We start from the raw sequence: 27,952 nt of genomic DNA on the forward strand, positions 1-27,952 counted from the left end.
GGTCATGTGTGGTGGAGGGGTACAAGCAACAGCACTCCAGTGAAATTTTGTTTTATTCTGAGATTGTTACAGTAAAAACATAAAATAAGAGCAGTGTTGTTCACCGCCTCTGTGATGCCCAGACTCCCTGTATGTGAACACCAAGTATGTCACACGCGCACGCACACGCACACACCTACTGAATAACATGAAATAAATATGTTCCGTACAGCGCATTCTCTGGCAGCACAATCATCAAAGAGCATGAAACTGGGTCACAAACTTAAGCGCCAGCTCCATTTCATTTCAGAACACTGAGGACTCCACCTCTGCTCCAGAACCACACTCAGAGGTTCCAGCTGCACCAGGGCTGCGAGGCTGCAGAGTACACACTGCGGCAGATCACAGGCTACTAATCCTTTCTGTAACAGTCCACCGAGGTCTCCAGCGCACATTTAGGAAAGGACACACAGGCTCCAGCTCTTCCTGTTGCACAAGAGCAAAGCAGAGCTTCCATCCCATGACACAACAGGGAACATAACTTCAAACTTTAACTTGGAAACAAACAAAAAAAAAACTTCATAGAGATACTGTATGACTATGCATTAAAGTTATTTGTCATATATTACAGACAGTATTATGGTTCAATTAAAAAAAGAGAGAGATATATAAAACAAAACAAACACTCTGTGCTTTTGTGTGACGTTGATAGGGAAACACAAGCCAACTTCAATGTCCAGCTCCAGAGTAGTCCAGCACAACGAGGCACGCCATTGGTGGAAAGCCACGTGGGGGGGTAGTCAGTGGGAGAAGACGGCCACTCAGATTGGCTCAGACCAAAAGGAGTCCTTCTTTCCTCTGCCCAATGTCTGTGTCATCGCTCCTGGTCTCCTTTCCTCCTCCGCTCTGCTCCGCTCTTAGGAAGGTCCGCTGCTCCCCTGTGCCCCCTGGCCTCCTGATGCCTCTGCCTCTGGAGGAGGAGCCGCGGAAGCGTCTGCCTCTGAAAAACACAGCAGTCAGGCTCTCTCTCTCACACTCATATATTTACACACACACACACACACACACACACTCCACTTGGGAATTCAGTCCCCACAGCTTTGCACTTGTCCTCAATGAATAAATTATTCATTTTAATGAGAATTTCATCTACAAAAAACAGACTATAAAAAGACTTTGAGTTTTTTTTTTGTCTGGGCAAATGTAAGCCACTGGTCTGGATATAGTACTTAAGCAAACAACAAGGTTCTTGGCCTAGAGGTTGAACAAAATAGCTCCCTACGGTTCTTTTACACACATGTGTAAGCACTAAGTAAGAAAAACACACACAGCTTATTGTTGCCACATAACTTTTAATAATGGCTAACAATGACCCTCCACACACACACACACACACACACACACCTGTGGGTTTGAGGTCCATCTGGGCCATGTCCTTAGTGAGATCGCCGGTTCCCACTGTCTGAGCCTCTTCTGTGATGTCAGGAACGGCGTTCCTGCGGCCTGTCCGGTCACAGGTGATAAAATCGGAGTATGATGCCTCCACATCCATCATCTGGCCATCACAGCTACCATTTCGCCACAGAGAGGGAGAGAGAGACGGTTAAAGGTCATGACATTTCAAATTGATCTTTCTTCAGAAAGATGAAAAGTGTGTGTGTGTGCGTGCGTGCATGAGAAAGGGAGAGAATTAATGATCCTGCTATTCTTGGTGTTTCATGTCAAAGTGTCCTGCTGTGTATCTCCATAACCATTCCCCGGTCTCATACGGTCCCTTCACACACTGGACGAATGCCCTTCTAAGGCTCTGCAGCCCTGTTTATGATTTCCTGCTCAGTGATGCACACATACACTTGCACAAAAACAAAACAAGCAAGCAAAAACGGTTGCCTAAGAAAGCATAACATTCTAGGTACTTCAACCACTGGCCTCATATCAATTGGCCCTCCATACTCAAAGCCCCTTAAAGCTCACCCACACAAATCTCCACAAAACCAATGCACTCATCCTCCTCCTTGTTACGTCATCGTCTCACTTCTTTTCAACTCATATTCCTTCACTGCCCAACAAACACATTTAGTGTTCAGTACACACTATCCAAAAGGGCAGCAAAGATGATAAAAGGGTGGACTGATCAATAAAGGTAGACATGTGTGTGTGTGCGCGTGTGCGTGTGTGTGTGTGTGTGCGCACGCGTGTGTGCATGCTTTGAGTAGATGGGAGAGGCAGAGGAATCCAGGGGGAAATGCTCGGAGCTCACATTAGCTCAGTTTCTTTCAGCCTATCCTCTTTTTCCGCTGGAAGTGGGTCATGGATCCTGCCAACTACAGAGAGATTGTACAGCTGGCCACTCAAAAGAGAGAGAGAGGGAGAGAGAGACTGCAGGAAGACAAAGAAAAGGAAAAGACAGATTGAGAGCCATAAGCCATTCATCATTGACAAGGAAAAGCTTAACTTTTCCCCCTTATATCCTTGCATCTCTAAATGGAAGGCCAACAGTGATCAGACACAGACCGACAGAAAGAGAGCAAGGAGGGAAAGAAGTGAAAGAAAGAGAGGCTGAGAGAAAGGAAAGACGCAGCTGCAGCTGCAGCTGACGGTAGCCCAGTGGGAAAAGGTGTCACAGGTGTGCAGTCTCAGCACGCTCCCAAAGACTACAAGCCCCACAAACACACACAAAGCCCGCAACACAGCACCACAATCATAATCATGTTGCTACAGTTAGCCATGCTCCCCAAACCCATAAATAACCATGCTAGTTCTGTCCACTCCATTCCATGCTTTTTAGTCATGGCATCTGCTGTTAGAGACTACACACTCAGAGCTCACATACACAGCAGATTTCAACAGTCATACACACCTCATCTACACTCAAACTCTATCTGGTGCGCTGGGACCCCAGCGAGCCAATCTCCTCACAGAGAACCTTCTGTCCGGCTTCCAATCCCAGAGGCATCCAAGGACATGCTACACTCTTGAGCTGGCATTAACTGTTCCCTCTAACCATCTCCCCACGGAGGGAAAGAAGCCCTGGAAGTGTTTGGTGACTGAGGAGATAAGGCTGTTGTGAGCAGCTGACCAGGCAATCCAAGGGGAGGCAGTGTAGAGTGAGATAAGAGTGAGAGAGAGTGATAAAGATAGAGAGAGAAAGAAAGAAAGAGAAAGAAAGAGATACACACCGGTGTGGTTGAGAGAAAATGAGAGGGAGTGGGAGAAAGAACGAGCAAACCCGTTATCCTGGTGGGAAAAAAAGACTGATCTGACCTACAGAACTGTGGGAGTCAACGGATCTACTTTCACAGCAGCCACTGCTGAGCGGGCTGTGAGAGCCCAGGGGGATGTGTGTGTGTGTGTGTGTGTGTGTGTGTGTGTGTGTGTGTGTGTGTGTGTGTGTGTGTGTGTGTGTGTGTGTGTGAGGTGGTAGTGGTGGGGAGGGTGTCCCAGCGGGCCCATCCCTGCCGGCTGCCCATCTAATAGGAGGAGATGAGCCGTGCTCGCTGTGCCCCGTGCCAGCCACGCCTGCTATTACCGCAGCGGGAGTCCTTCCTGGGCCCTGGCACTGCCCAGAGAGAGCGGGACTTCTGCTGGAGTGGATAAGTGTCTGTCTAATGTGACTAATGACCAGGGCAATGCACTCAGGGCTCTCAGCATGACTGCAAGGGGAATAGCAACAGCCACCACCCTAAGCAAGCAATTCAGTGACAAGGCCTCTCGCCTTTGATTGGTGACGCGAGTAGGTATGGCATTATTTGAACCGCAGAGGGGCATTTCATGGTCCGCTTCACCTCATATGAGCTTGGTTTCTCTGGGGCGAAGTGTAATCAGCTGCCGCTAGCTGATGTTTTCTTAAGCTCAGCGGGAAGAAGAGCTCCAGGTGCATGAGCTTAGGGGGAGTGGAGTTATTGGAGAACGGCACGTTCCAGAGGAAGCAGTCAGCCTGGGGAGCCCCAGACCAGACGGCCCAAACTGGTCAGCTGAAAGGGGGGGGGGGGCGGGGTGGGGGCTCTCATGAGGTCAGCAGCTGAGAACCGTATCAGCTGTCGATGTGGAGCAGGCGAGTTGGATTTCCTCTGCCAGCCCTAGCATTGTTACTCAGCCACCAGCTTCCTGGGCTAGCATGTAAATACAAGCGAGCTTTTCTTCTCTTCTTCTGCTTTGCTGCTGGGAAGCGCCAGCCTCAAATATCTTTCCCCTTTTTTCAGCGGTGGGCTGTGTGCAGTGGGGGCACGTTAACCAGGACTCTTGTGTGTGAAGAAGGCATCGGAAGGGATCCCAGGTCCCATGAGTCGGAGTCCCGTGATGCATCCCATAAAAACCACAGCAACAGTTGTTAGCTAACAACAAACCCTGAGTGAAGACACCCTAGACACACAGTCACACAGAAACACTTCCTCTTCAACTTACGCACATCAAGGCTGTCTAGGTTCACTCACGCACTCTTCATCAAAAGAGGAACTTTCTTTTTGAGATGCAAGGGTGTTTCTCTGGGTTATCCATGTGATAAATGAGTGTATGTGTGTGCGTGTGTGAATGTGCGTGTGTTCAAGTGAGTGTGTGCATCATGTATTTGCATGTTTGAGTGTGTGAATGTGTGCATGTATGTATGTGTATGTGTGTGTGTGTGTGTGGTGCGTGCTTAAGTGTTTGCGTGTGTGAATGTGCGTGTGTTCAAGTGAGTGTGTGCATCATGTATTTGCATGTTTGAGTGTGTGAATGTGTGCATGTATGTATGTGTATGTGTGTGTGGTGCGTGCTTAAGTGTTTGCGTGTGTTTGTGTGTGTGTGTGTGTGTGTGTGTTAGAGCTGAGGCCAATGGAAGGTGGGGCAGCCCTTGCTTCTTCCAGAGGAGTTCAGGCGAGCAGCTCCCACTCATGACTCATGAGCTGCCTTCCAACTCCTCCAGACTCAGAGCCAAAGCCACCCCTGAGCACTCTGTTGTGATCCGCTCACCCAGTCCAACCAGAGCTGCCACTTCGCCTTAGCACAGCTCTGCTCAGACAGCCCCACTGCCAGAGGATTCACAGTCTGCTAGGATACTTCTTATTGGGGAAAGAACCTTGAGAAGACTTATTCCTACGGATATACTAAGTGCACAAACAGATCTTATACTCCGCGTCTTTAAAAATCAAAAAAGATCAATAATGGGAAGATCAATCAAGTGGAAGGGGAAGTGTGTCATCTTTCCCCCTATTGGTTATTATAAACTATTCCTGAACGTAGAATACATCTTTGGGAATGTCCATTTTGCCATTTTCCCATGTTCTCTTATTCTATTTTAGCCAAATATTGGTTAACAGATAAAACAATCTAGAATGGAACAGTAAGAAGTAGCCTAGCGAGAAATAGATAAAGGTTGTTAGGGTGCAAAAGCCCTTCAGAGATTTGCCAAACAATTCTGCGACTGTCAAGATGTGGCACATATGATAACAGGAAAGCACTTCATTTAGCACGGCTGGCCAAAAATATCAGCCTTGATTTAGTCAAGCACGAGTTGGCCCTGCAAAACAACAGAGCGTTTCTGTGCATCAGCGGCAGGCTGCGGCTAGCAAGGGGGCAGCAAACAGACGGGGCGTTGTCTGGTGGCCATCTCTCCCACAGCTTACTGTATGGCTCTCAGGGGGTGGGGGGCATCTGGGTGCGAGCTCAGAGGAAAAATATGCAGCAAGCACCAGAAAAATAAAAGCGGGTGTCAGCTTACCGTCACAGCACATGTGAGTCAGGGCCAGAACATAGAGACCAATAACTGCCCTTATGCCAGCCGTCTCAAACCGGCTGTACTGCTGAAATTAGACCTTGTGGGCATCAACTGGGACGGTTAACATTCATTACTTCATTGTATGTTTTTGCAAGTTCTTCAAGAAAACCACACAACCTTAGGACATTAAGACTGATTTGAGAAAAGATAAATGTCACCAAATAGTGCTAAATTCAACAACGTGCTCCCACCTAGGGAATTAACACCCACAGTAGTTCCAGGCCTAATCTAACCCATCACAAGAACTTGACGAGGTTAATACTAGCATATATCTGTACTAGGAACAACAAATTAAACTACTTCTTGGAGTCTACTTCATCTGACAACATCATGCTTGATCAGTCAATATTATCAGAGCATGCATCAGCTGCTGATAAGCTACAGGAGGCCTATTTGTTATTGTTACATACCCCCAAGCTTTAAAAGCCCTGATGCTTTTTTTCCAGGGAGTGCACTGGAGAGGAGACACACCCAAACATGAACTCACCACACACACACCGCGTGGGAGTCTGCGTGCCTGTGGCCGGCTCCAGCCGGAGTAAAACTCGACCGGAGGAAAACAGCCCGGTCAGCTGCAGTCCACCCTCAGCAGCATTTGCATGTAGTGTGCAGCGCAACCTCTCCCTCGGTCCCTGGACTTAAGCGCACAAAAGCCTCCTCCTGACCACCTAATTAGGCCTCAGCAGACACTGTGCTGCCCTTTCGTGCTGAAATTTAAAACCCAGAGGAACTGGACGATCCAGTTATCCCGACTCCAACAGGAAGAAAGGAAGGAGGAGGCTGAGAAAAACAAGAGGACTAGTAGATAAAAGGAAAGGTAAAAGGTGAACGTGAGAAAAAAAAACAATCAAAAGCAAAGCGCTGGCTTGAGACCCCTCTTGAAGAGCCATTAAGAGGATCAGTATGGGGGGGGGGTAAACACAGGAGCTCTTGTATGCGCCCATTGAGAAGAAGAGAGGTGTGTGTGTGTGTGTGTGTGTGTGGGGGGGGGGGGGTGCAAGAGCATGGAATGCATGGGTGTTTATTGTGGTTACTAAATATGGCCAGTACTTCCAGTGAGGAGCTTTCATGCGCCAGAAATCCATTTTTTCTGCATTCTATTGCGTGCTAGCAAAAACTGCACGCAGCTGCAAGGGACTGTGGAACATCAGAGTCTTACAATGTGTGTTTACTGCCTGTTTACATGTCCCTCTATTTGGGGAAACCAAAAGGACAGGAAAAATGACCAGTCAATTAGCTGATGATGTCTCATGCACAGGTCGTAAATAATCTATCCAAACATAGTTAAATAGGATGTCTAGTGATCCAAATATTATCATCTCTGTGTATGCGGACATCTGAGGTCAGTAACTGTGAGAAGAGGGCAGTTGGCAGATGTTTGGCTGAAACTCTGAGAGGCGATGACAGGATTGGCAGTGGAGAAAAAGGAGCGGCGTTGAGGAGGGGAATTCTGGGACAGAATCAAGTGGTCATCCTGACAGAAATGCAAACAAGACACTTCCACACAAGCACCACGAGTCCACGTATGTACATTACAATTCTGTATTAAATGGAGTGGACACTGATTAGATGAAGTCACCAAAATGATTCAGTCACACTGAAAGGCTGAATTCTGTGGCTACAGCCAGTAGATGTGGGGTGGGGATTCCTGCCAAGAGCATTACTGCCAATATATTACTTCACACACATTATTTAATCTTCCTTTAAAACAACAATGAGAAAAAAAATATATACCCCCATTTTAAATCTAAAACTAACCAAACTTTCCTCACTAAAAAGCATAATCATTGTAAAATAAATACCACAAAGTAAATACATCAAATTGGACATGGTTATTGGTGTGTGCATGCAAGCATGGTGCCAGTTTCCATGGTGCCAGTTATGATTCAACTAAAAGGCTTCCACATTACACAATGTCTGTTTTGTGAAGTGCACCTACTATACCTGCTTTCATGAAATATCAACCTTGAAAACCGTGACTGTCGCAATGACATCATCCGTCACATGTAGACTAATCTAAGTTTCGCTCTCCAGTCTAATGATTCTCTCACCAGCTCAACTGCAACCCAACCCTTTCCGCAAGTTTCAGCCAAACCCTTATAGAGTTCTATACCATCCAGGTGCCCACGTTGGCATGCTGACACTATTAGTCATACGCCCACCAGTGTAAGATCAAACGCAGCAGCATAGATATCAACAAAGACCACTTGTAAGCAATTAGTGATGATCCCATGGCAAAAACCCAGTGATCTGGAGACTCAGCTATGTTAACAGTTGTACTAGTTAATCATCTATAGCCCGCCTGGTCCAGCTCATTAGGCGGACATGCAGAATAAGCTTCCCCTCAAACCCTTCTAAGAACTCAAGACACACACCGTGCAATTACAAAAGACCATAAACCAGCACGGAAACCACTGTTAATGCATTCAAAACACAGTACGAAAAAACACACACTGCTAAAAGCCTCAGAAACATGAATGCACCATTAGATTACAGCCCAAACAAACACCAGCTCTCAGCTTGCCCCCCCCTTTTATAAAATGAACATATTTTTTGATGCAGTGTGCCTTCTTCAATTCAGTAACTTTCTAAGCTCCAGCAGCATTAGCAAGGAAGCCATTTGGTAATAGTGTTAGCTCTCTGGCCAATGCTGAAACAACCAGATTAGACAATTTATCAGATGAGAGTGGATAGATCGTTCCATTGAAAGGCTTCTTGAACCATTCATCTTGGAGTCGCGTTCATTTTAATGACCCTAACAAAAGCTCAAGGAGGAAATAAAGGTTTACATGGACAAGTGTTTTTTGTAGAGTGGGTATCTAGTAGTGACTCTGGTAAACTTGTTGATGTAGTGTTCAATCTTCTATAGGGAAGCGATAGCTGTAGCAGTAGAAAGGGAATGGTTACTCATGCTCCCGTCACTCAAACTCAAATTCAAACCTCATGCTCCTGCCATTCAGATTCAGGCCTCATGTTGTTGTCATTTAAACTTCAAATTCAATTGAATGGAATGGAGCCCAGTTGCTACCGTGCTTTTGCGATAGTTCCACAAAGGCAAGTCATATTAGGAATCAAATCCACATCCATCAAAAGAACAAACAGAAAGCCTTAGGGGAGTGACTGACATGCCAGCCGTATTCACCTACCATTCAAACCCAATAAGAGTTCCTCCTGATAGGAAAAAACTCAATTTTGTGCAGGCCGAGTGACAGTTCTGAGGTATCCCAGAAACAGTTGCGTAGTGCAGGAAATGCCTTTGAGCACATAGTCAATTCTCTTCCTCTGGCTGATGGGAGACTCATGCCAGGTTTCTTTGTCTAGTAGGCCTAAAGAGTACCACCCAGCAAGTGGCCTCTAATCCTTCACCATAAAAGGCCAGATGTCTTGCTAACTTTTGCAAGACTCAGCCAGCCAAGGAATCCATCCCTTCTATTGATTTACATATATCCCTACTGTTGATTCAGTTGATTTTCTGTTGAGTATATAGGGTACACACACTGTAACTAAGAGACAGAAATACCCATCGCTTTGGATGTTTTTTTGTTTTGTTTAATCAGCGAGATTATATTGAAATTTAGTTGCAGCTGACTCCTCACTCCAGTTCCCTCATGGGTGTCAACTTGTAAAGCCATTTTAAGTGCTACTGAAGCATCCCAGCCTTGTACCAAGGATGCAGCAATGTTCCTACACCATCTTAACATCAAACACATTACTGAGGTTGGCGTACCAGACAACCACAGACAGTCATGCATGTCTCTGCGGGAAGATAACCTCTGGAATGCAGCGGTCAGGTGGGACATCACCCAGGAAACTCTGCTGGCTCACTGCACATAGATAATCACTCCAACTGTAGGTCAGCAGGCCCGTCATCGCACAAACACAATAACGGTCACCTCAACACACTACAGCGTTTGAAGTAACGCAGTCATCCTGGGGTTGGGTCATTACAAAGTCTTAAAGGGGGGGGGGGTGTCAGTGGTAAAGGTTTTAATGAAAGTGTCTCCTTGGAAGAATTAAAGTCTCTTAAAAGACAATCCAAGGGCAGAAATCTTCAAGCATGTGGTGGCTTCAGAGGGGAGCAAGACAATTACAAGCTTCCTGTTCTGACCTTCGGGGAGCACTTGCGTCACACAAAAATGTTGCCCTCCTTCACTCTCCAAAAGAAAATGGGTCACATGGCCTCCTGAGCCACTTTTTACAGCTTCCACTCGCTACTTGCACAGGGCCAGTGACAAACAGCCTGCAGCACTTCAGACTCACATTTTGCCAGATCAGGAGCATCCAGGCACCTCCTGCCCAGTCCCAGTCCCCAGATGGCACGTTCTGAGCGAACGCGGTCATGACCCTGTGCCAGACACAAATTATGCTGTGCAGAGTCAACTACATGGAGGATACATTTGTTTTCCCCCTACCCCACACAGTTACACTGCTCTCCACCCAGATGGAAACCTAGCGAAATGCCACCAGACTCTATTACTGATCTGCCCCTAATCTGATGTGAATGTTTTGGGTCCGTACCACAGGGTGTCACTGAAACTGTCGGGTAGGGGAGCTGATAGTAGGTTTAGAGTTTTTGACAGCAGCGCATGATGTGTAACATGTTTACAATTAAATCAAATCACCTACTGCCCACCCCCAGATGATTCGAATTGAGATGATGAAGGGATTGAACGCTCACGCATGGCCCTATCGGTTTCTCTGGAGGACAAGGGTGTTTACGCCGGTGGTTTTCTCGAGCCTCTCTTGGCAAGGACCGCCTGGCTGGGCACTTGCCTCGCTATTTATCCCTGAGAGTTCACGGTTACAACACATTAAAATAGGATGACAGCTGTGTTTCTGCCGGTCTTTGCAGACATCAAGTCCAAGTAAGTGGAAAATGCAATGGTAGTGAAATGTTGCCAACAACACTGATTATTGCATTAATGCGAAAGAATGAAAGTAGTGCGTAAGAAGAGTAAGCTACTTGTTTATTGCATCTAAAGACTGGTAGCAAATTACTGTTTCGTGAAGGACTTCCACCAACGCACTGCTTGGTCTCCACGAAACGCTGCCGAGAGAGCGCATGGCTGGTGATCAGACTCCGCTCCTACTCCGCCCCCACTCAACGCTCTCATGATGGAACCACTTAGGCGACGCAGTTTGTTTTGGATAAATATGGAATGACATGCACCCCTCGACATTTGGTTGGCACATTCGAAGACTTCTTGAACATACAAACGCAGATAGGCTACTTTCACAAAGGGACATGGGATAGCTACCTTTTGCTCTGGGGGCTAGTCACCCACAGATGCGTGAATCAAAGGCAAAACAAAATACTCGATCGATTAAACATCCTACAGCCCCATAATAATCCACGGCATTATTCGTTAATATAATTAGCCATACAAGCCAGAGAAAATATCGTTCATAGGCTTACATTACTGTATCAGTACGTTGTCAATAAAAGAGAGAACACTTCACCACAAATTGCAACAATGCAACTAACCTTGAGTTTCCTCCACTTGTTACAACGCAGGCTTAGGGATGTCCCCTTGTAAAGTTTAAGGTTCCTTTTAAATTCATAATTGACTGGATTCGGCAGTTATGTTAGTCTACGCGTCTTCAGGCAAAAGGAAGAGAAGTTGTGTTCGCAAGATGACTGTTTCATGGACAGCCCCTGAAGACAAAGCGAAGGATTACGTCCTTAAACAGCTGTTTCCAAAATGGAGTTATCCCATAGCCAATCACGCTCCCGCACTGAACTCGGGCGCTGCCGCCGGTGGGGGCACTGCACTGTGTCAAATACCCCGTGCAAACAGTGCCATAGAAATATGCTACCAAGTGTTTAGAAACCGAGAGGGCCTCTTTACAAGTCTGTAACGAATAACGATATTTAAAATAATATCGTTTAACCGTTACGAGGCGTTAATTAGACAGAATGAGGCGGTTTCCACTTACGTCTATTTAGGAACACGTTACCCTGGGTGCTGTGTTCGACCTCGTTGCTTTTGTTATTTCAAATGTCACGAGCTCATAAAATCTCAAATGACATGCCGACATACGACTAGTGTCTTCGTTCAAGGATCAAGGGACCTAAGCTACAGTTTGGCCATACTTTTATACAGAATTTGGGAGTTGACATGCTATGTTCTTTCTTTAGTTGTGCCAATAATAAGAGGGATGATATAGGCCATAATTAGCGAGCCTGGGTAGCAATGACTACGTAATGTCTGAACCTGTACAATGACTCCCTCTAGGGGAGATACAGATTATTGCGGTAACACAGACGTTCTAATTTGCGGGGAATGTCTTTTAACTCATCAGGACACGGAACCAGTTATATGCCACATTCCAGTACACAAAGCCAACGCTTTATTAAGGTATCCAGGCTGTTTCTGGTGATGTTTTTGAGAAGCAACCCACATACACTAATTTGAAATATATGCCTGTCCACATCTCAATGGCCAGAAGCTACCTGGTTATTATAATAAAAAAAATCCTGCCAGGGATCATGAACAATGTGAAAACATGGAAAATCAAAGTTAACTATAGAGGTGGATCTGTACAAATACTAAATTAAATGTCCCTTTCATGTTTTTATCTCTCTTTTTGGCAAAAGGGGAAAGAGATAACAAAATGGCAGGTTTTAAATGACCACAATGTTTGTTTGAAGCATGTGATATGATCAAGATGGAAGACTCACAGCCAGTGCTTGGTGATGTCTGTAGAGGTCAGTTCCAGCTCTATAACAATACCTTAGCTGACTGGACAGAGTGGTATTTGTGTGTGCACATGTGGCGGGTAACATACAAGGTGTTGTTAGAGAACAGCAAACCTGCTGTGGCGTTTACAGTGAGATACATACACTTACATCCATACAATGCAGATGCTTTCACTGCACTGGCTATACATCTAGTATACATACATCTATACATCTAAGAGCAATTCACATACAGTTTGGCTATTTGTATTAAGACTGAATGGGTATGCAAGAAAAGCATGGAGAGGAACAAATTAATCTTTAGTGTAGACCACCCAAGTGAAGACTGGTAGATATCCAGACTGCTGCCCGTCCTCCCATTCATAAGATACTGGATGCTCAACTACACTAGCCCCATCTCCGATTAAGGCAAACCATCTTTGGGTGTCAAACAAAATGAGTGGCTAACGCAAGATAAAGCAACATTATTAAATAGTCTCCCTTTAACTTCCACCTCACAACTCATATTCAGAAATGGCTATAGACTTTGGCAAGACCACCTCAGAGTAAATTGACATAATTGCAAATTACACAAAAATATAACTCAGGACATAAAACATACATTTCAAAATTCCCATCATATAAGAATTAACGTCGTTCTCTCTCAAATCAATGTCTGGGGTGAACAGAGAGCATTCGTCAACACATCGTTCAGTAGCAAGGTTTCCAACAGCGGGTGAGCAGGAGGGCCCAGCAGTAATGAAACCATTAGAGCAAGAACAGTGGTTAGCGGAATGGAAGCAAATAACAGCGGTCAGTAGTGATGTAAGTCAGTAGGACAGAGGAGTGCCATAAGTGTGTGGTCAGTCACTGCGGGCAGTAATGGCAGAGCAATCACTAATGGGAGCAGCGAAGCCATCTGTCATGGCTGACGTGATGAGCAGTGTGGAGGTCCGCAGCAGTCAGTGCGGTGGTCAGTAACAGTAGTAGAGCTGCGAGCGCAGGCTCCTGAACGTGTCCTCTCCATGAGCTCCACTGCCGCTGTGCTCGCCGTCAAACAGCATGGAGTCCGGCAGCACGCCATCCTCCAGCGGCTCAGGCTGACAGAACTCCACCACAAAGTTCTCCTCGGCGTCCAGCAGCGTCTGGGTCCACACCGCCATGTCTAGCTGGCCGGCCACGCCGCCGTACTGCTCGGGTAGCACCGAACGCGGGATGCTTCGGTGTAGGGAGGACAGGTCCGAGCCGTGAAGGACATACTGCATGGGAGGAGGGAGAGAGAGAGAGAGAAAGAGAAATAGAGAGAGACAGAGAGAGAGACAAAGAGAGAGAGAGAAAGATAGATAGAATAGTTTAATACACCCAACCAAGGCCGGTGGAAGTTGGTTTTGGTACAGTGTGCTCATCCCTGCTGCACATTCATACATGGACAGCAGTAGACATCACACATTATGATGTTAATGATGGTGGGTCTCTGTGTTGACTGATGTGGTAGGGGCCAACATAGAAGTTAAAGCTTTGTTGTAATATCCTCCTCTAATATGCTGTGTTGTACGCTCACATCAAGAATTCATGAAAAGACTATAACAGCAGCAAGCTTTAAGTTAATATTCATGTGCTTACCACAAGCTGATTTCTAAAAGCACTGTAACATACTTGGAAGCTATAGATCTTACTCCTATGAATGTTGTCCCTACATATACTATTGCTAACTAAAACCCTCAGAGACTAACACAGAATTTAGTTATCGCTATTCGGCCACCCTAAAAGCCTAAATCATAAACACAAAGATCTGGGGTCCACATTAAGGCGGGGGTCACATTAGCCAGGCCGCAAGCGGCAGGTTTCCTATTGTTGTCTATGGTTCGGCAGCAGAACGGTGGCAACGCTGGCGTAACGCTAGCGTTGAACAAACTGAGGAGCGTTGAACTTGGTTCAACTTTCAAAGCGCAACGCGAGCGTATTCAATTGACAAACCGTTTGTGTTGCTTAGGAACGAGATAGAACTCATTATGGTCTGAGCGTTGTGTTACGTTTGCTGCTTGCCGCTGGCTGATGTGATCCCCGCCTAAGTGAGTATGCATGTTGTGAGGGCCTAACATGTGACTCCCGTCATTCTCTGATCTGTAGCATTGGACATTGTCACACACAGATTGCTTACCCTCTCAGCCATCTTCTCCTTTAGGAAGGGCTTAATAATGGCAAATATTCCCTTAAAGATGCGTGGCTCATTGATGATGTTCACAGCTTTTATTCTGATAGGAAAACCATCCTGAGAGAAGGGAGAAGAAGGATGACAAAGTGCACAAGGAAATGAGGAGAGCAGATAGATATTCACACTTGGACACAGCGGAGATGGTGGAGCGGCAGCATCACCGCATGAAAAGCAGTCAGTCCCAATCAACTTTAACTTTAACATTCAATATGTGTATGTATCCACAATATTCCTGAGCCAACAATGGGCATCGCCATGACACTTCAGTATTCAGAAATCCGGTTGTATATTTCCAGCCGAAGCTGTGTTGCATTAATTTTAATGTTATGGTAGACAGTGCCTGGCGCATCCTAAGCCATGCAAAATTAAACTTTTAGTAATATATTATATAGAATAAACATATTGGGCAGAATAATATAATATAATATAATATAATGAATAATATTCTAGTTAGCCTGCGAAGACTGCACTAAGTTATTATGTAAACAAAATGGACAAAAGATGAAAACCGGACGGGGAAATGTGCATTTGATATGAAGCATGTAGACATATGATGAGAACAGCAAGCGCACCTGCAGGATTCCTACCACCTTCTTGGCCAGGAACGGTCCAGGGTTGGATGCCTGGGACAGCCCCACGCCACTGTAGTCCACGAGGATCACCAGACCATTCACCTGGGTCTGCTCTGCCTCGATCAGCTTCTCAAGTGTCAGGTAGATCGCCCGGATGTTGTCCACAAACGGGTAATCATTTTGCCTCCACTTCCCTGTACAAGAGTGTGTGGGTAAACCCATTACTATTATTAACTTAACAATCAGCATTGTTAAGAACAAATTAGCTTTCAATATTGCAGGATAACATCAGTGGGAGACTTGACAAGCAGGTGACATTTCAGACACCAGACAGTTCAGTCAATCATCAGACAGGAGGAGATCATGGTGATAAGACTTGATAGGTGAGTAGAGGAACTGAGTGTTGAGCACAGTCTGTGTAAAACTTCTCCATGAAAAGATAAGCACACCAACAACACCAACATAAGCAAACATACAAACAAAAAATAGGTGCAGTCTCACCTGGCCTGAGACATAGAATGTAGCGCCCATGGTTGTCTGACTGGGGCAACACTGTTAGGACGCCTCGCTCCAACACGTGCTTAACCGTAGAGGGCCGGAGGTCATGGAAAACCTCGGGCCAGGCCCGTCGGCTGGCGTGATAGTTCAGCAGCAACTGGAGAGCACGGTCATAATCAAACTTTCTGGCGCGCAAGAAACGCAGCAGGAATGCATCGTCCAGACGCGTGCGCAGGTGTGGGTGTTCCTTCAGCACCATGTCCCGCAGCGCCTGTACGTCACGCAAACGCCACTCGGGCTTCTCCTGCAACTCCTCACGAGCCTTGGCCTCCAGGGCAGGATTCAACGTGCACGAGTAAATTGGGGGAGGTGGACCGGGGAACCCTCCATTAGTGGGCTGTGGTAAGTCTACCCCTGTGGTCGGGGTTCCCTCCATACCACTGCCTTCAGCCATGACCTCACTATGAATCTGAAATTTAAAAAAGATACATCAGGCAGACTTAAACTGTAGCCTACTGATTTTTACCTCATTCTCAGAATCCCCGTAGAAGTGAATAAACAGAAACAATGCATATCTCAACAACAGCCTGCAAAGTAAAACAACAGCCATGCAGGCCATTCAGTCAGAATTTAGCTTTATGTCAAACAAGAGGGGTGTTGTGTCTGCCAACGCAGTACATTTAACGACAATATGGTAAAGTCATATACTGTACGTTGGTCATTTAAAGTACTGTTTGGTTTAAAAGCATTCTTAGGGTTAACTGGGAAGACAGATTATTTTAGTGGTTAGCTGGCTGGCTGGCTCCTGTCTCTCTCACCTTCTTGCAAGAATCTGTCCAGTGACCGCTGATGTCGATAACAGATTCTCAGTACCAGTGGCACGCTGTCTCTTTCATAAACATCAAATCGTTCATACACAGGACACCGAACAGAAATTATATACCCTGTCGATTAAATACATGTTTATAGAAAGGGACTTGATTTTCTCGATAAACCTAATTTGGGAAGAGAAAACAAACGATACAGTCACCAATAGGGACTTCCGGGAATAAAGCTAAAGCCTTTGCCCATTGGCTGTTCGGGGGCACGTCACGTGACAAATAGCGTCATTTTATCACAAGGGCCTAGGGAACAGCTCTTTTGACCCTCTTCAGGGAATCCCACATTTTTTAAAGGGGGCCTACTCTATTTTTACTTTAACAACAATAACGTGCTGTTGCCGTGAAGCTGTATTGTCTTTTACTAGAATATAATCTTTCCTAAGATGTGATAAGATTTGGCTTTCACTTTGGCCATAATTTTGTCATAGCCTGAATGCTAAATTGACACTAGGTGGCGGTATTGGTATTCCAATAGGTGTAGTCTAAGCGAAACCCTCTCAGTTTATGATATGAAATAGTGACTGACTTTGGTGTAACCTACTTTGGTGTCAGATAACAATGGTATCATCATGTCAGCTTGTAACCTGTCAAGTGCAGAATAGGACGCCTGGAACAGAGTGAAATAAAAACGGATATGATTTCACCGGATGATTGAGTGGGTGATTCCAGTTTACCTGCTGGTCCTATAATCCATTAATATATGACTGGGAACAACATCTCTTTCCTCTCCACAGGCCCAGGCCCTTGACAACTTTGAAGTCAGGCGCCTTAGAAAATTACAGGACTATCAGGAATTGTTTTATGGCGTTTTATCAGTGAGCTAGATTGCACGCCCTTGCACAAAATATCCTTGACCATACTTTGCCACGTCCCCACAGCTTTATTATCATGTTTTTGAGGCTCTCACATTTTACAACCAGAGGGAAGATTAGCCTGTTTTTAAAGATGACTCTGCCTAGACCTGGGGCAAAGAGAAACCTCTCGAAGTCACATAAACCTAACCTGTAGAATCAGATGAATAAGTAAATCACTCGTTTGATCAAGTTTTAATGATTCAGGTTATTACATCAGGTCTGAATGATTCATCATGGTATCAGATATGTCCACTGACCTTCTTCCATCTCTCACGTGACAGTGCTGTCATCTCAGTGTGGCTGGCCTCTGAAGCCATGACCGATGTCATCTCTGTTTTGCTCATTCAGTTCAACCATTTACGAATGCCTCCAGTGCCTGGACATCCAATATTTACTAGACAAATAGGGATTGCACAAAGTGCTCTCAGAGATAACAGGCGGTGCTCCCAGGAGCATGGCCGCCACTAGCCCCATTCCTCCAGGGTAGAGATGAAATCAATATCCCACTTGGAATAAAGGGCCGAGATGTAGGCTATTCAAGAACTATACGAATCACGTGTAATACCAGTGTATTAATCATTAACATTTGAAAGGGTCAATTAGCTTGTAGCTGATTTTGATCAAGATTATTAATGAACCCATAAACTATCAATTATTGAGTGGGACTGAAGCAGGAAAAGTGTGTGTGTGTGTGTGTGTGTGTGTGTGTGTGTGTGTGTGTGAGAGAGAGAGAGAGAGAGAGAGAGAGAGAGAGAGAGAGAGAGAGAGAGATGAAACAGAAACATTTGTGTAAAAATAAAACCTTGACATTTTAATTTTCATTTCACATTTCAAGGTCAGGTATAGCAGTGTGGTTTCCAAAGGCACTTTTCCAGAGGTTTTACAGTTTGCAAAATTAGTTAACATTGCACCTGTCAGTATCTAATAGCCAACAGAATATGTCTACACATCTACAGAACAAACAACTTTTATCTGACATTTCTGAAAGTGAAAATAAAGGGACTTCTTCAGTTGTCAGATCTCACAGGGAGCCTCTGCTCATCACAAAGTGCTCTAATGTCTATGAACCAATCCAGTTAATATACTGTACATGATATTTACATTTGGCTAATATGATGCTTGGAGAAGACTGTTATACAAAATGCATTGTGTGTTTATATTGACATTCAAAAACAAACAAACATGCATGAAAACTGCGGTTAGATTGGAAAGGCAACACAAGCTGTCACAAAGCTTCGGGCAAGATGAATTCTCACAAGAAACTATTGTTTATTCCATGTTACTGGCCTGAATTAGATAGGTTCTAGGTTTGACTCACTTAAATACTATACAGTACCCAGCTCCTCTAATGGCCTGATGACTGTAACATTCATGTACTTAGTATAATTACACATAATCCATTTTTTCCTAAGGCATTTTACATTTAATGTGAGTGTGTGTATGTTTATGTGTGTGTGATTGTATAAGAGTTTTGTTAACCCCTCAAAGTCCGTAAAATTCACAAAAAAAAAATATGTCCTTGAATATTTCACAACATTATCATGTTAGAGCTATTCCCGACAATAGGAGCAAAGGAAACAAATACATTACAAATTTCTCTGAGGTGGAAAACCATATGTATTCTGTCTGTGTTAACGTGCAAGCTAAATGGCTTCTTGCTTAGTGATGGTGGGTTGAGGGATCGAGCTGGGTGGCTTGGCCACCGTTGCTATGACACCCTGAGCCAATTTGTAGTGTTCGGAGCCAGATGTTGCTGGGGGTGAGGGTATTGGAGTTTCCGGAGTGGCTGTATGAGAGAACCAAGAAGAGACATCAGTTGTGACCACGGCAGAGAAAGGCCTCAAACACACACACACACACACACATGCACATTATTACCTGGACAAATGAAAAACATTCAGCTTTTTTTTTTTTGCACGTGGGACAACAACTACAGGGAAGAAAGAACCTTTTGGTGAGTGTGAAATAAAGACCTCTTATGAAATTTCTGAAGGCATTAGAAAGGTTAAGAAAGAATAACAGTAGCTTTCTTTGACCATGTAAGCCTGATTATGCACTGGGAAGTCCATTCCCGGATTATTCCCGCATGCGGGCTGTTTGTCCCTTCTGCTACCTGACCGCCAGCCCACACTCACCGGTCGGAGAGAGGCTTAATCAGCGCCACTGCCAGAGCACGTTTGCACAGCAAGCTTTTCTCCCTCCTAATTACTCCTGCTTTAATGTTACACTGAGTTTCTCTAACGTCAAAGAAGGGTTTCACTGGCCTTCATTGAGACTCCATGTAACGTTACTGTAAGTTACTATGAAGCGTTACAATATGTTGTAATTATGTTTAATTTTTCTTACATTGTCGAGTTATTTTAATTTGCATTGGCACTTCCTCTAAAAATATTGAAGGTATCCCAGAAACGTTGGCACAACATTGAAATGTTGCATTGCTGATACTGATTCTCCAAAATGCCTGAGAGTCATAAGTTGATAGTCCTATGGAGATGTTTGAGAATTTTTTTTTTCACTCACAGATTTGGCCGTTGTGGATTGGAGTGGCCATGTTAGTGGTGACAATGACGTTGTTGCTGAGGTGCTCCTGCACCAGATGAGGGTGAAGAGAGTGGTGGGCGTGGGGAGCCTCATTCGCAGAGCCTGCAGGAAAAACATGGACGCTGTTATTACTAGAGTAATATACTGCATGCATTTGCAAAATTGTACCTTTGTATGGAAAGATCCCTACAAAAAAACATTTAACAGATTCTTCAAAACATTTGCATTATTGAAAGAGCCTTCCTGTGCAGAATTTAACTGTCCAGAATATTGAGTTTAAAAATAAAAATGATGACTCATGATTACTCACTACTTAAATCCAAATCAAATGTAAACCCGACGGTACATAGATCAGAAATCATAATGATAATTAAGATTCAGGGAAATGTCATGTTCTCACCTCCCAGCAGCATCTCCTGCAGCAGGTTGTCGATCTTGGCCATGCCGAAGAGCTTGACAAACTGGATCTGCTCGATCATCTGCCAGGTGATGCTCTGCAGAGTGGGCAGCAGCAGCAGCAGCTCGCCAAAGCGTCCCCTGGAGTCGTACTGCCGGTCATTGATGTAGTCCTCCAGGCTCACCTGCACCTGGTAGCGCATACGCTTGATCTTCCCCGGGTCACTCAGCCCCTTGGCATCTGCAGGGTGGTAGGGAGAAGACAGCATCATAAGTATATGATGAATACTTTTGCCGGCAGGTAATTTTGCCAAATGAAATCCACTGGAAACTGAGCTATTTAGCATTTGATGAAAAAGGAGACCAGTGAGCAGAGACAGACTATAATGAGTTCAAAGTGAGAAAGAGTAACAATAGGGTAAATAACTATCACTATAGACTGCTACCAGTTTATACATGTTAAGACATTGGCAGTGAGTCAATACCTGGATCGAAGAATACAATAGCTTTTAGGCAAGCATATTCATTATCATCTATCTGGAGTTCCTGGAAAGGTAGGACCAGTTCATCCAGAATTCTCACTGCCACACGACTCACTTCCAACTCCGGACAATTCCGTGGGATTATGTGATCATTTCCTGTTATAAGCAGAGAGAGACCACTGAGTATGTACATGTAGTCAAACAAGTAGTGGGCTGTGCAATATAAAGTATGATGGTCAGAAATGTTGATAAATGGTATGTGTTAAGCCATTTATCAAGTGCCCAAGGACACTGTAAAATTAATATCCAATACACTCCACAAGAACAGACAGAGGACATTGTACTCTCAAAGGAGAACAGACTTATCATGCCTTACCTAATAGGAGCAAGTCTTTGTACAGTATTGAGCGCTTAGCTACACCTAAGAGGAGATGTTCCCCAGCGTGAGCTCGCAAAAGGGCTACCTGAAACACACACACAAACACCCACCATTTAACACAGTAACCACAGATATCTACAGTCACATTGAATCATTTTGCAGTTACAGCTCCTGTGTGAAATGAGAAATCATTGCAGATGTGTGCATTGACTTTCACCAGCAATTATTGGTTTTCATGTAATTACACTGATTGGCATGCTAGCACTAGCTGGTGACTTATTTTCATGGCTTGTGAACACCTTTGTTGCACAAGACCATCTGAATCCGTATGCTGTATGTATGAATGAGTATATCAATCTAAAACTAAGATGGTTTGGGAAGTTCAGCATAAACCACCAGCACTCCGACGCCCACCGCACATACACACAGACTTCGGTTTAGGTTTTAGGGGCCTCCTGACATTTTCATTGCATTTTTGTTCCCACAGTGTCTGCCCTAAGAGTCTCTGTATGTGAGTGTGTAATATTGCATGCTAGACAGTATGCAAGAGAAACGTGAGCTTGCTGTGAGAATATCATACTGCATGCTACAATGTCTGCAAGTGTGTGTGTGTCTGTTAAAAGTGAAGACCCATTCACCTAACATCCACAAATGAGTGACCAGACAGAGGAGATGGCAATGTTAATGATTGTGTGTGTGTGTGTGTGTGTTTTTTTCTCACTAAGTGAAAACCTCTCTGCACAGCTCATCACTTCCGAACCACAAGCATCAACACATTAACCTCTCTTACTTAGTCATCACCAGCTCAAACAAACACACAGCCCATGTGGACACATTCACACACTGTCAGGATGGATTTCAGAAAATGGGCTTATGCTTCACCATGGGCATAAAGCCATATTCACACTGAACACAGGAAACATGATCATCGACTCATGGACTATACTAGAAATGTCTGACCAGAACTGGTCATCTATATGTTCTATACGCTGTCAGTATATATTATTGTATTATAACCTTCTAACACTGTTCTGGTCAAAAATGATCGATTTATACATTCCCTGTACCATAAATATGGCATTTTTCATCAAATTGCCTCAAGACCTTATGATATCCTTCACAAAGGGCATTTGAACACATGAAATTTATTGTGACTAATTTCTTTGAATTTTGAGTGATTTATTCAACTTGGTCACACTTTTTTTGTTTACGGTCAAAAATGACCGCCATAGGAAATGAATGCGAAAGAGTATAATTTTCATCAAGGAGATGAAAAGGGCCAGTCACATTACACGCGACATGCGCTATGAAATGCATTATAGTCAATGGCTTGCGCGCGCAAAAACTGGTCTGCCGCTGCGCTCAGCAAAGTGCAGCACAAGCGGCATTTTGCTGCTTTGCCGCTCCTGCGTGTGCCGCGGTCAAGTTCAATCAGGTTGTACCGTGGCGCGCTGTACATGTAAGTCATTGGTATTTTGCGCTATCCTACATGATAAAGTGCTCTACAAATAAAATGCAATTAGAGTGCAGGTTTTGTACTGGGGTTTGAGGCCAGGTGGGGTGACTGCTTTCTCCTGTCGCTACATAATGCCAGAAGTGAAAAGGCTTGCTGTGATGCTAATGGAAGTGTGCTCAAAGTAAGAGCTGTATGAGGGACCCTTAGGTCAGGTTGACCCCTGTATGAGGGCCCCCATGAAAAGGCGATGCATTAGTGAGGCACCCTGTGTCTGTGATTAACAGTGGATGGAAGGATGGAAGAGGGGCACCTGTTTGTGTGAAGTGCATGAGTGTGCTTCATGAAGTTTTACAAAATGCCAGCGCTATGGTTGAGTATGTGCCCTGACTACCATACCAACATCCACATAAACATTTTTAATTTATGTTAAAGTTTTGCCACTTTGCCGCCCTTGCGTGTACCGCGGTCAAAGTTCAATCAGGTTATACCGTGGCACGCTGTAAGTCATTGGTATTTTGCGCTGAGCCCAGCGGCAAGCACAACAAAAATCTTTGGGACGTTACCACAACCAAGAGCAACCTAGCGGTGAGCGCAGCGCATACCGTGTACAATGTGATAGCCCCTTAAGACATCTCCATACACGCACTCCTACAAATAAGAGCAATTAAAACTGTACGGTCAAATTTGACCGCGAACAGTAAAATAAGGGGGGTACAAACGAACAGTGTTTAAAGGATAATACAATAATATATATATATATTTTTTTTTTTTCAAGAAATGTGCTCTCTCAAAACTCTCCTCTCCTCTTTACTGCTGGACCTCAACCTTCACTAAATTACTGTGTGTGTGTGTGTGTGTGTGTTTGTGTGTGTGCGTGTGCGTGTGCGTGTGGTGTGTGTGTCTGTGTGTGTGTGTGTGTGTGTGTGTGCGTGCATGTGTAAACCCACCTGGTCATCCAGTGGCAGGTCGCAGAAGGAGGGGATGTATTTGGCCCACTCCACCAGCACTAGTAGTTGCTGCTTCATCGACTCGCACACATCTGTAATTGCTGCTATCTTCTTTGTCCTGATGTCGCCATTTAGAATTGGCCCCGGTGACGATATCTGGAAATATGTCAACACCTTCAACATAACATAACCATTTCATGTTCCTTGTTAGTGTAATGCTAAGGGGGCACAAGTTTCAGTGAAAGCATACTCATCACTAATGATTATTAATGATTAATGACCAATGACTTGTGTTACTCAACAGACATAGTGCAGGAACTGTAGGTTCTTTGAGTATCAAATTAATGCAGCTAAGTAGTATTCAACAACCACTTGTGTGGTGATATCTTTGATAGCTTAAGATCTCTAGAGTGGCAGAGCTCGCTGTCTGACTGGAAAGAGCAGTACCTGTCTGGACAGGACGTCTGCCTGGATGAGAGCATTGATGGACGGTAAGCTGTTGTCCTCATAACTGGACCTTCTCGTGCTGATTCTGTCTCTTTCGTTCTGTACAGCTGCAAGAACACCAAATAGGAGTTAGGGGACAAAAGCTTCACCACAGAAGTGAGCCAGATCTCATTAGATTATGAATTGAACAGTTAGGCCACCGACATAACAAATAAATAAAGGCATGGCAACCAAAACTTAACATTGAGGAGAAGAAGTATTCCCCTCAACATATAAATATGAGTGTGCAAATGAATACATAATAGCTGTATTGGTCTTTAATGACTAGTAATTCCATGTATGGCGTTCTGGGTGTGCTTTGCGTCAGTGTGTGAGTTGCAGTGGAGGAGAGGAGCGCTGTGGGGTTGAGGTGAGCTGGAACTCAAGGTTGAGCAGTTTATCAGCGCTGCTTATGATGCCTCTGATATGTTTGCTCAGCAGATCCACGGCGAGACTCCAGCTCAGCTTTGGTGAACATTAACATGAAGGCCCCCGAGAGCTCCGCGCTCTTGCAACACACTTGACATGCGGCACCGATGAGCCAATCTGGGAGCATGTTTGTGTAGATACACGTGTGTGTGTGTGTGTGTGTGTGTGTGTGTGTGTGTGTGTGTGTGTGTGTTTGTATGTGTGTGTGTGTGTGCCTCTGTGTATGTGTGTCTGCGTGTATGGGCCTGCGGATATGTTACATATATGTGCGGGTACAGTTCTGCATATGTCTGTTACACCACTCTGACATGCTCTGCCTCTCTCCCTCTCTGAAGTGTGTGTGTGTGTGTGTGTGTGTGTGTGTGTGTGTGTGTGTGTGTTATCAGTGCAGATGTGTCAGCATGTTCCCCAGCATCAGTGAATACGTACCTTCCTTCTTCATGCCGGCCCTGAAGCATTTCTTCAATCGACAGTATCGGCACTGGTTCCTCTTGTCCTTGTCCACTATGCACTGTCGGCTGAACCTGGAGGCAGAACAGGCAAACAGAGATGCTTTTACTCTCCAAGAGGTGCACTGTGAGCTGTTAGTGAGCTTGTGCATTGTAAAAGTCCAGCCTCAGAAAGTAAAAAGTCCTACCATTTATTGGCTCTACCTACGAGTTGTGCCAATTAGAATCAGCTGGTTGGAACGAATATGTGGTGAGACTTTGACTTTCTGAAACTGGACTTTTACACCTCTGATTGTGAGTCCCCAAGCCCGCACAAGTATAAATGTCTTTCATCTCACTTAGTCTCATGGGAAGGCTCTTCCAAAGAAACAGGCAGGCACAGTTCATCTGTTATTTCAACTGTAGGATTGGCAGGCTGTACCTATCCCTCCCCACACATCGAATGTGTGAGGGTTGGCCCTGAGTTTAGAGGTTTGCAGAGGCCTGTGTGGTCTCATCAGTAATGCGTGTATGTCTATAGGGTTCAGGAGACAGGCCTCACCTGCAGGAGTACATGTGGTTCTTGCGGACGCTGCGTCTGAAGAAGCCCTTGCAGCCATCACAGCTGGACGCGCCGTAGTGTTTGCCCGTCGCCCGGTCCCCACAGATGGCACACAGCGAGCCAGCGCCCAGGTGGCCAGCAGCGTTCATATTGGCACTCTCGGCAGGGGAGGAGTCTGGAATGACAAATGCCAGTCAGCCGTTGTCTGAGGTGCAAGAGCACAGGAACGATGGGACCAGGGAAACTCTGGTGTTCCAGTTCACATAAGGTTCATGAAATGGCCCCAATGTAAGGTTCAGTTCAATTCAATTCAATTTAATTAAATTCAATCTATTTTCATTAACGCAATGTACTTGTATCAATCAACAGTATCAATGAAAAGATGACATGCAGAGTCAAAGATTCTGTTAGTGTCTTTGAATAAATCACTGAGATTCCCTATAGCTAAAAAAAACAATACCTCATCAAACGTGTTGTGGAGGCGTTCTACTATGTGTCTTATTAACCTCTGTTGTCAGTGGTACTGAACAAACCACAGATGTTTCTGTACATTCCTCTAGTGTGGTCCGGGGACCACTGGTGGTCCGCATGCTAACCCAAGTGGTCCGCGAGCAGACGTGGTAAAATATAATATAGATGAGTTGTTTGCAATATTGAACCAACTTGTATGTGAATCCAAACAGTTCTGCAAGACTGCCTATGTTAAATCATATGAATCCTCTGACACAATAAGCATGGTGCAAAGACAATAACCAAGGTGGTTCAGTGAGTAGGCCTATTGCGTAATATGCTGTTGAAGTATGTCTACTGTTTTTTTTTAGCTAGGTGGTCCATGTTTTTTTTTTTTATTGGTTAAGTGGACCCTGGTCTGAAAAAGTTTGAGAAACACTGCTCTAGTTTGATCTAATTGGGATTTGTATTGTCGTTCTACTCTGAGCTGAGAGATTCTCAGGAGCTGAGCTGTAAATTACCTAGACATGACTTGAACATACCTGGCTTTGTAAACCCAACTGCTTTCTATCTGTCATATCAATGACATGACATTCATCTCATAGTTGTAAAATCGACATTGCCATCTTACTTTGAATTCCCTTTTGTTAAAAGTCTGCCAAATGCAAATATATGTGGTGCTCTTTCAATCAAAGACATTATATTCACCCCCTATGACTAAAATCCAAACCCAGTCTATTTGTATAGTAAAGAAGGGAGTTGTGATATTTGAGAGACAGCTATATAGATGTGATGTCATTTGCAAAGGAGTGGCAGTGGAGGAAAGGTCAGATGAATCAATCTTTTGAAATGTTAGTTTTCAGAGGTAACAAGATTCAACTGCTAGATCAATAGGTTTTACAAGCCCTCAGTGTTAACGTTTGGCCTCAAAGACAGTGATTGCTCAGTAATCCAGGGGCAATTCAGAGCAAACATTAGTGAGCAAATCACAACCTCCATTACACAGGAGACCCGTTAGAAAAAGAAAGAAAAGAAATGATAAATACTCTAAATTATAAACCAGAGCTAATACAATGATATCAAATCCACATCTGCACTTTAAGAGTTGAACATGGACTAAAAATTCTGAAGACTAAAAAAAGTCTGAATCCACCTCTGAGAATCTTTGTGTTAACAATCATTGCCAGTTATAGCCAATAAGAAAATGTTATGTTCTGTGAAGTGCAACACCTAAAAGACTAATCTGAATGAAATCTTCAACATGATTAATTAGTGTAAATCAACTGAAACTCTAGAGGAAGGACGTGTCAACTGTGAGTCGTTAACACTGTTTTGCTGATTACTCTATTCAGTAATTTTACATTAAAAAACGAAAGCAACTGAGATGACCATGAATGATGTGTCAAGATGACCCTGACACAAGCATGAACAAATGTCCTGTCTTGTAATTTCACTGATTGAGCTCACGTAGAAAAAGAAAAGAAAAGTATTTTCTTGTGACAAGACATGAAAGGATCTCATATTTCTGGGAGTAAAACTGGGATCTCACTGGAAGACCCATGTGTAGCAAGCCGAAGAGCAAGCCTGCGTAATGTGTAATGAATCTTGTATATGGTGGTGCTACGACAAGTCTGAAATCTCACTGGCCTTCACCTACTCAGAGCGCCTGCCTAGTTCACCACTCTACCCTCCCACCCTGTTCCACCAGTCAGCTGCCTCCTAGGCCTCATCATGGGGGGAAAGGATGCCTCACAGGCAGCACTGCAGATGGACCCAACAACCACAAGCTCCACTGAGATGAGGAGAGGATCCAGTCACACACAGACCGCCCCCCCCAAACACACACACACACACACACACATACAGAGACATGGGAGAGTAAGAAACAAACCATTTCCATGACCCCTACCCTAGCTCAATGTCACCGTCAAACACGTCAAGGAAACCCAACCCAGGCATCTTA

General features: G+C 44.6%; 3 protein-coding genes across 5 annotated transcripts in view; all 3 read right to left on the minus strand.

Annotated features, from left to right (window-relative positions):
- Positions 1 to 35: 35 nt before the first annotated feature.
- Positions 36 to 11,784, minus strand: pkig (protein kinase (cAMP-dependent, catalytic) inhibitor gamma). 3 transcript variants are annotated; one of them, XM_042099567.1, is made up of 3 exons: positions 11,672 to 11,784; positions 1,384 to 1,547; positions 36 to 979 (listed from the first exon to the last, which is right to left on the minus strand). In XM_042099567.1, exons 2-3 carry the CDS (start codon positions 1,532 to 1,534, stop codon positions 897 to 899), a joined length of 234 nt encoding a protein of 77 aa, XP_041955501.1. In that variant the 5' UTR covers positions 1,535 to 1,547; positions 11,672 to 11,784; the 3' UTR covers positions 36 to 896. The 3 variants fall into 3 exon arrangements, with proteins under 3 accessions (XP_041955501.1, XP_041955500.1, XP_041955499.1); XM_042099566.1 differs by lacking the exon at positions 11,672 to 11,784 and adding an exon at positions 11,220 to 11,451; XM_042099565.1 differs by lacking the exon at positions 11,672 to 11,784 and adding an exon at positions 2,840 to 3,012.
- A 278-nt stretch (positions 11,785 to 12,062) lies between these two features.
- Positions 12,063 to 16,751, minus strand: ttpal (tocopherol (alpha) transfer protein-like). Its single transcript, XM_042099564.1, has 5 exons — positions 16,517 to 16,751; positions 15,702 to 16,167; positions 15,201 to 15,394; positions 14,575 to 14,685; positions 12,063 to 13,672 (listed from the first exon to the last, which is right to left on the minus strand). The coding sequence occupies exons 2-5, from the start codon at positions 16,150 to 16,152 to the stop codon at positions 13,388 to 13,390; spliced, it is 1,041 nt and encodes a 346-aa protein (XP_041955498.1). The 5' UTR covers positions 16,153 to 16,167; positions 16,517 to 16,751; the 3' UTR covers positions 12,063 to 13,387.
- Positions 16,752 to 18,223: 1,472 nt separating this feature from the next.
- hnf4a (hepatocyte nuclear factor 4, alpha) overlaps positions 18,224 to 27,952 on the minus strand; it is a 10,402-nt gene continuing 673 nt past the window's right edge. Inside the window, exons 2-10 of the mRNA XM_042099560.1 lie at positions 25,540 to 25,714; positions 24,979 to 25,073; positions 24,082 to 24,188; positions 23,635 to 23,790; positions 21,229 to 21,316; positions 20,856 to 21,008; positions 20,375 to 20,611; positions 19,954 to 20,076; positions 18,224 to 19,219 (exon numbers count right to left, since the gene is read on the minus strand). Of these exons, the coding sequence (XP_041955494.1) occupies positions 19,077 to 19,219; positions 19,954 to 20,076; positions 20,375 to 20,611; positions 20,856 to 21,008; positions 21,229 to 21,316; positions 23,635 to 23,790; positions 24,082 to 24,188; positions 24,979 to 25,073; positions 25,540 to 25,714 (1,277 nt within the window). The 3' untranslated portion in view covers positions 18,224 to 19,076. The remainder of the gene's footprint in view (positions 19,220 to 19,953; positions 20,077 to 20,374; positions 20,612 to 20,855; positions 21,009 to 21,228; positions 21,317 to 23,634; positions 23,791 to 24,081; positions 24,189 to 24,978; positions 25,074 to 25,539; positions 25,715 to 27,952) is intronic.

This window comes from Alosa sapidissima, chromosome 7, assembly GCF_018492685.1.
Source record: "Alosa sapidissima isolate fAloSap1 chromosome 7, fAloSap1.pri, whole genome shotgun sequence".
NCBI classification, from domain to species: Eukaryota; Metazoa; Chordata; class Actinopteri; order Clupeiformes; family Clupeidae; genus Alosa; species Alosa sapidissima.